The sequence below is a fragment of the Limulus polyphemus genome, unplaced genomic scaffold (assembly GCF_000517525.1).
Source record: "Limulus polyphemus unplaced genomic scaffold, Limulus_polyphemus-2.1.2 Scaffold3359, whole genome shotgun sequence".
In the NCBI taxonomy this organism is placed as follows: domain Eukaryota; kingdom Metazoa; phylum Arthropoda; class Merostomata; order Xiphosura; family Limulidae; genus Limulus; species Limulus polyphemus.
Window position 1 is genome coordinate 122094 of NW_013668969.1, and position 8723 is coordinate 130816.

General features: G+C 32.7%; 1 protein-coding gene across 1 annotated transcript in view; it reads left to right on the top strand.

Moving 5' to 3' along the window:
• Positions 1-7947, top strand: part of LOC106469215 (OTU domain-containing protein 3-like) — a gene marked incomplete at its 3' end in the record, with an annotated part of 12725 nt that extends 4778 nt beyond the window's left edge. The window contains exons 3-4 of the mRNA XM_013929683.2: positions 6822-6970; positions 7835-7947. Coding sequence (XP_013785137.1) covers positions 6822-6970; positions 7835-7947 — 262 coding nt within the window. The remainder of the gene's footprint in view (positions 1-6821; positions 6971-7834) is intronic.
• Between the last annotated feature and the right edge of the window lie 776 nt (positions 7948-8723).

The following is an 8723-nucleotide window of genomic DNA, read 5'->3' on the forward strand; positions in this document are numbered from 1 at the left end:
ATTTCGAGAAATCAAGCGTGACGTGACATACACTGGCTTTAATATAGATTAGATTCTTATTTGACTTATCTGCAGATTCAGAGAACCAAACTATTAGGAAACATTAGTAACGAGAGCTGAAACTAAATAATGTTAAAAAAATGAATTCTACACAATAGGTATCACTGTTTTTTTATAAGAATAAACAACACATCTTTAGCTTCATAAACATTTTTGTTATTTTAAAGCTAAAGAATTTGGATAGTATACCTGTAGGTGTATTCAGTGGTGGATCGGGCCACAGTGATACCAGGAAAATTCCCAGTGGGCTGGTCGTCCATTGAAAAAAACTGTGACAATTATTTTACTAAACACTATTTAATTTGGATTTAATATGGTCTTATATTTTCCATTAAAGGCTAATAGTGCAGATGAGTGATAAATGAGTTGTTAGTTTACTCTTTTAAGATTCCTTTTTTTATTTTGTGAAGTAGTTTCAGTTCATGGAATTTTGTGTTCATAAAGGTCTTCGTGTGGTTGACGTATTGTTATATATTCTCCTTCACATTCGCTCACTCTCTTAGAATTACTAAGCTGGCTGATAAGTATAATAAACATTGAATTGTAGCATGACATATATAATTTTAATTGGTGAGTTGTACGAATACATAGGCTATGCAGCATTAAGTGCAGTACCATACTTGTGTTTTTTGAAAACCCTTTTACACCAACCTTATTGGATGGCTTATATAAAAATGATTTTCCTGGAACATTTTAATTTCCCAATCCACCACTGGTTGTATTAATTAAAATAAAATATAAAGATTGAAGTTAAAAATGTGCTTTCCTACCACTTTTATATTTAAAGCAAGTACACTGGATCCATGCTATAATGCAGTCCATATCATTGAGACTGTATTTCAACATTGTCCTTTCAAAAGCATCAAGCCAGTTACAGAACTACTGATCAACTGATTAAAAAAGGCCTCATAAACATTTCTGGATTAGAAATATGCTGCATTTAATTTCTGTTCATCATCTTGAGAATAATAGTTACTTTGGTTTTAAAATCTGGGAGATTTAGTCCTACTTTTTATATATTTTTGTGAGACTGTGTAAACTTCACTCAAAGCTGAAATGTGATTTTGTGTAGTCACCCTGCTAATTGTTTTAAAAACAAGAAAATTCCTTAACTTCTAGTACCTTCGGTCTTGTAAGTTACACGAAGTTTAACTGAGTAAATGATTACGTAAATGTCAGACTAGTTGTTTATCATTATAAATGATGACTGAACATAAAAATATTTAATTTGAAGTCTTTTTTCTTTTTATTGATTTACTTTCTATCCTTGATATTACTTAACTTTTACAGGCCTCAAATTCCACTTATCCTCTCATATATATACGAGTAGTGGATGAATGAGGGCAATATGACTTTTCCATGATGAGTTCGTTGTTTCAGGTGATTAAAATTAACTCGCTTGTAGTGTAATTGCACATTTAAAAATAATTGGGCAGACATCATTAAATACCTTCTTTTATTTCTACTTATCGTTAAATTGTCACTGTTTTCAATATCGCAGTATATGTATTTATTTCGGCATCTAGGGCCCTGATGCTGTTACAATGCGTAATGAATGGTGTAGTAATTAGTACCATTACTCTGTTCTAAGGCCTGTGATGCTGAAGAATTATAATTTTGTAAAACCAATGCTTAGTTTATCCATAATTACAAAACATCTGTACAGGAGCATTTTTCTTAGTGTCGATTCTCAGCTTTGTTTGACAACGGAGGGCATGTATTTCCTAACAGCTCCATACACTTTCAAACATGCCACCCTCTGACATTTGCCATGGGATATTTCATCCTCTTATGGATGTTTTGATTATATATAACCTTATTTGGATTGAGAGATCAATACACCAATTGATTATTGGTTTTCTGAGTATGACATGTATCGTGTTTACATGTACATCATGTGAAATGATGAAAATCATTGATTTCTGCATTGTACAAAGGACTATTACTATAGATAGGTAATTTATTTACTAGGATCCATCGCGGTCCGGATGAGTTGAAAATGTTCGGAAACTTCTGCCGATAATCAATACAACGTGTAAAGTTTCACCATATTTATTATAATATAATAATTGTTTTGATAAACAAAAATACAGTAGTGACATTAGCTTATTGTTTTCATTATACTTCTCTTTGTAGGACAAGTAAAAATTTTATGTCGCTTGTCCTGCAGGGAGATAAGCTGTTCCAAACATTTTTGAGCTCTGTTTTATATTTACTTAATTACTTTTTGTTTTTGTAGCTTTAACCGTAAAATGAAATAATGATTTGATTTTTGTATTTTATTGATTGAGAAGATGTTTAATGTGGGGGTTTATTTGGAAATTGTTATGTTAAAATGTGTCATTTGAACTGTTCTATGTATATCCATAAAATTGATGTATGAGAAAATGTCAAATAAAAGAATGATGTGTAATGTTAGGCCCATCTGTGTACTTGTCACCAGTTTTTGGTCTGTAGCTTTGCCTAGACATAATGAATATCAAAAATTTTTTTTTCATCAAATCAAACATGTAAACTTTCATTATACAATATTCACTGTGAGAGGTACATTAGTTAACTGTATTCATCAAAGTACTGTTTTTCATCTGCCAACTATTTATTTCATGTACTCATTCATGACAGTGTTGGGGTCCAAGACGGACCCATGCGTTATAACTAGTTCTGTGCTATAGCAGACCACATTATAGCAGGGCCTCATTGTTTTCTTGTTAGAGTTATCTAAGCAGCTTTCCAGTTTACCCAACACAGTTTTCAACTTTTATTTGTCAAGAATATTGCTCGTTGTTTCTCCTTTTTTTTAGGATTCATATTTGTGTCAAAAAAATATTTAACCAGTTTTTTGTGTTTGTTTGTTGTGTATATTAGTGTTGTGCATCAGGGAGAAGTTCAAAATCTTAAAAATTCTCAGGAGGGAAATCAATTTTGAAAGCTAATAATGATGGTAGCCATATTGGAAAAATGTTTAAGTAGTGAGTGTTGGAGCACTGGAAAAATGAATATGGAATATAATATGTGTAGGGAAAATAGTCAAGGATCATGTGTGTTGCATAGAAAGTGTCTTAAAATATCAATGAATTTAAAGTGATAGGCAAAAATCCAGCTGAAGCCTTTCTTGGGTTTAGTGATAGTAGATTTGTAAACATATAAGAACCAGAGACATAGGGATAGTGCTAATTAGCAGTCCTAAGAATCCAAGACAGGCCTAGCTAGCCACTGAGGGACTAAACACTTGCTGTAGAAACTTGAGCAGAGCCTTGAAAACACTGGAAAAGGTAGAGTGATGTGAATTGTTTTTGGATAGGAGAGTGTGTGGCAAAGTTTTGTGGGATGATGCAGCTGACAGGCTTTAGCCTAACAGGAGGGAGAAGAAGAAGGTAAAAGCCAAGGCAGTATGAATTGATTTTGTGATAAATGTCAGTGTCTAGTAGCAGTTACACTAAAATTCTTCAGTTAAATTAAGAATAGACAAAATGAGAGGGAAAATGAGACAGAATATTGTGGGAATATTGGGACAATCAGGACTGTAATTACAGTATTGTGGTGTCTGTTGTTGATAATATATTGAATTTTTGTGTTCGTAAGTTTTCTTTAAAATCTAAAATTCTTAAACACTAGTTCATGATTTTGCTTGTAATCATCATATTTTGAGACAACTGACAGCACCCTAACAACAAATCAAATTATTCAGAACAATTGTTATTTTAAGTATCATTTAAACATGGTATGGGTTATCGTAGAATGCTTACAAGCTGAACACCATGTTGAAATATATAGCCTAAAAGTTTCTTCGACCCACAATGTTTCCAATTCTCTGTCAGGCGGAATTGTAGCAGTAAACTGTGTGATATACAACATTGTTAATATGTGCGTTATTATGACAGTGATTTTGGTGATGACATGACTGAATCCTTGCTTTGTTGGTATGATGATGTGTCGTGATGTATGTTCAGTAGTCAATCAGTTAGAAGTTGACTTGTCCCATTGGCAAGTTGAAATTATGTTCAATGAACATTATTTGGGTTTTGATTACATACTAGAGAAGTTTTATGCTCGGGCCTAAGCACCGTTTATAGGAGAAAGATGCAAGACTTAATCACTCGAAAAAGTTAAGTATACTTGGGGTCAGTGGTGCAAGATATAGAAGTACTTGAATGCAGGGGTGGGGTGTTCTTAAACTTTAAATAAAAAAATACAAATTATCGTAGTTTATTTGTGCACTTAACTTAGGGTAACATGTTAAATAACAGTTAGTTATTTCAAGATAAAACAGGTGTATATGATATTGACTTAAATTAAAATAATAAAATAAACATTGGTAATGCATGTCTGACAATAATCCTCTTCGTGCTGACTGATATACAATGCAATTGTAATACGAGTAAGGGCTAATTAACATTAGTGCAAATTATTAATTACAATTCAATACAATTGTGACTCCACAGTTTTAATAGTTTTAAAATATGCTGGACAAAACAAAAGCTTATTCAAACAAGCAAAAAAAAAGACTATCAAATGAGCTGAGTCATTAACAGAAATTCTAAATGACCACATTTACTGAATAAAATTTTAACAAGTTCTCTGTCACTTACAGTCCTCCATGAAGAGATGTAGTCCAAGTGGAATGCACTTGTATACCATTCTGGTACTTTTTTTATATGACAAAATAAGTCAGTTCCGAAGTTTTCAAGTGTCAATCATGGTGGTACACTCAGTTCTCTGTTAATTCGCATGAACACACCACTTATTTGTACAAATGAGCACTTTTCCTTTCTGCAAACACACTGACAGGTAGCCTTGTATAGGTTACAAAAGACCATGTTGTTATGGAAACAAGAGGCTACACATTTTTAATAGTGGTCAAAATAAGCAGTTTCCGGTTGTCAGAGAAAACCAAAATTATCACAGATAAACTAAAATGCATTACTATGTTGCCGATAGGATAACCATAACATGGTTCACTTCCATGGCAGTCTAGGCATCTAGCCCATACTGGAACGTTCAGAGTACCACATAAAATACGAGTAGTACATCTATACATACTGTGTTCCAATTTTTGCAGGGACGTGATCAACAATACTATGCACTATTTACCTATAAGAGTGATCATTATATCATCTTGCAAACCTGTCACAATTTACAACCAATAACAAATCACCATTCAAAATATTTCGATAACACTACATTTATCCCCCCTCCCCCCCATTTACATTTTGCATGTTTTGGAACATTAGACTTAAGATATCATTTTTGACAAGTTGTCATAAGCTTTGTTTTTTTGCTTTAACTTTGTGTCAAGGACAAACGATCAAGACAACACAGGAAAGAAGTTTTTGAAAAGAGAAGCCAATCACAATTACAATAAAAACAAATACAAAAGAACGTTCCAAAATTCCTGTTAAATGGCTGTCCATGGCAGAAATATGACGAAGAGAAAGGGGGTCATGTTCCGCACATGAATTTCCTCGATAAAATGACGATTTTTCATCAACTAATGAGCTTTCTGGTGTGATATTTGATTTAAAACAACGTAACACCAAGTTTGTAACGTTTATTAGTCAACCAACTTGTTCAGTCAAGCGTGAACAATTACAGTTTATTGCAAACAAACATAATTGGTCCAAAGGTTGTCAGCTGTACAACCCAGTCTTTAAGTCTTATTTTGAATGCTACACCTTTTTTGGCATACTTTGACATTTGACCTAACAAATTCAATCTGGCATGGCTATATATTAACACTTACGCTAACTGGCTGCTAGAACACATGCAGAATGTTTATTGTGCATGATGCAAAAACAAAAAGGAGATAAGTTAATCGTATGGGTTATTACTAGAACTTTTTTGTACAGCTGTTATTGTGTTTTTTTTTATAAAACATAATAAAACATTGGTTATTTAATTTTGGTAGAGTACACATTCTGTTAAAATCAGCAGATTAGGTCCTTCAAAATAACAGTTTTATTCTGAAAAGCCTTGGTATTTGTATTTCATTAGTCTGTGGGTGTTCTCCGTGCGATCCTGGTGTTGAATAATTTGGGTGTTCTCTGTGCATTCCTGGTGTTAAGTAATTTGGGTGTTCTCTGTGTGATTCTGGTGTTGAATAACCTGGGTGTTGTCTGTGCAATACTGGTGTTGAATAATTTGGGTGTTCTCTGTGCAATCCTGGAGTTGAATAACTTGGGTGTTCTTTGTGCGATTCTGGTGTTGAATAACTTGGGTGTTCTTTGTGCGATTCTGGTGTTGAATAACTTGGGTGTTCTTTGTGCGATTCTGGTGTTGAATAACTTGGGTGTTCTTTGTGTGATCCTGGTGTTGAATAACTTGGGTGTTCTCTGTGTGATCCTGGTGTTGAATAACCTGGGTGTTCTCTGTACGATCCTAGTGTTGAATAACGTGGGTGTTCTCTGTGTTATCCTGGTGTTGAATAACTGGTGTTTATAGGGTCTTCATAAGTTGAACAGAACATGACAAGTCTGTACATATTAATTGATTTTCATTTCTATTCTTATTGCTTAGAAAAAATACCCAAGGCATAAAGAAATTACAACCCATATTAGAAGTGAGGAGTGTGGATTAACACCTGAAAATAGGCAAATTACAACAACTTTCACCATTAACAATAGTTTTGTTAATTAAGGGCCTTATATTTCCATTCCCTGTTACATAAATAAATATGAATTAAAGTATTTTTTTACAAGTAATTCTTTGAGTTTCTTTGGTTTGTTAAAAAATTGTTTGTGCTACTATTATTGTTTATTTTACAGTAACTGCTTGTTTAGAGCACTTGGTGATCAACTTGAAGGACACACACGAAATCACCTTGTTCATCGTCAAAATGTGGTGGACTACATGAAAAATCACCGACAGGACTTTGAACCTTTTGTCGAAGATGATGTACCGTTTGATAGGCATTGTAAGTTGTAAAAACTAAGAAGTTTAAAAAATTCAATCTTTTAATGTTTTTTCAGTTTTCTTACCAACTCTAAGGAGCTCTTCCATATATTGACTTCCTTTCAATCGAGGACTGGTGGCAAGGTGTGTTTAAGTTTAAAATTTCTTTTTTTCTTTTTGGAGGAATTATCCTTGTATTTTAAGAAAAAAAATTTTTTTTTCATATTTAAATATATTTTCTCCTTCAAGTAAATAGTGTTAATAGTACCTTATTACACAGATCTTTACAAATATAAAATGTTTGGAATGGTAACATTTTATAATGAAAATACATCTGATAAGAAGCCCAAGACTGAATTTGGTTTTGTTTTTTGAGTAAAATATAAGGTATTAAATTCAATTTATTTACTAAATTGAAATTGTATATAATATATACACATTGTTACAGGCAGCCATTTGTACTTTATAGAGAAAATAATGTTAGCAGTTGGGATAATAAAATAAACTGCTAGGCTCAATATTTGGCAGTTTATGTAGAAGAATTCCTTTTGATCATGACACTAAATCTGTTGCACGTGTGTACAATATTTGAGCTCTTACTGTCAGTAAAGTTTAAATTAATGACTTAAATAATATCGCAAACTGTCGTTTGGATAAAATGACCAGTTAGGGAAACTTATGAAGAAACTGGTTATAAAATGGCAAAAGGCTTAACATAAAGTTCCATAAAAGAATTGCCTTTGACATGGTTCATTGATTAGGTGAATAGTGTGTGAAGTAACTTTTATCCAAAGCTATCAGATAGGCCATGAGAGATGTTTAAACACTTGGTTAGTTTACGATGCTATACAACTGCTTTAATTTGACCGTTTGTTATCTCCTATAGTGTGCAACCTTTCAGAATCGGGAACTCATGCAGGAAATGATGCCATTGTTGCATTTGCTCGCTTTCACGAAGTAGTTGTTGTGATTCACCAGCTTAATTCACCTCTTTGGCAGGTAGGCGTATCTTTATATTGATTATCAAATAAATAATGAATTTTCACCCTCTTTGGCAGGTAGGCGTATCTTTATATTGATTATCAAATAAATAATAAACTTATACCCTCTTTGGCAGGCAGGCATATCTTTATGTTAATTATCAAATAAATAATGAATTTTCACCCTCTTTGGCAGGTAGGCATATCTTTATGTTGATTATCAAATAAATAATGAATTTATACCCTCATTGGCAGGTAGGCATATCTTTATGTTAATTATCAAATACATAATGAATTTATACCCTCTTTGGCAGGTAGGCGTATCTTTATATTGATTATCAAATACATAATGAATTTATATCCTATACTTGTAATAGTATATTCACAGTGGAATGGAATTTACTGAGCTGCAGATGAAGTCTGTTAAAAAAAAACGTTTTTTCTTTTTGTACAGAAACTGTGCTCATCATTAGCTTTTATTATGATTTGAATAGATGACTACATCATATTCACTTGAGGAAGGTTCCAATACATTTGACTTGGATCTCATCTTAATATTTGCATGATTGCTTGTCGGTTCATTTGACCTTGTGGTTCTTCACAAGGTCAGATTAGTTCTTACATGCGATGGTTTCAGGTTTTTAAATAGTTAGTTTTTTTGCTTTTATTGTGTTTTACTGCATCATTAACTGTGGTTCAAAATGAGTGAAAATTGTAATTTTTTTATCTATTATTACCGTATTTTTCGAAATATAAGACGTACCAGTGTATAAGAAGCACCCTTATTTTGAAGAC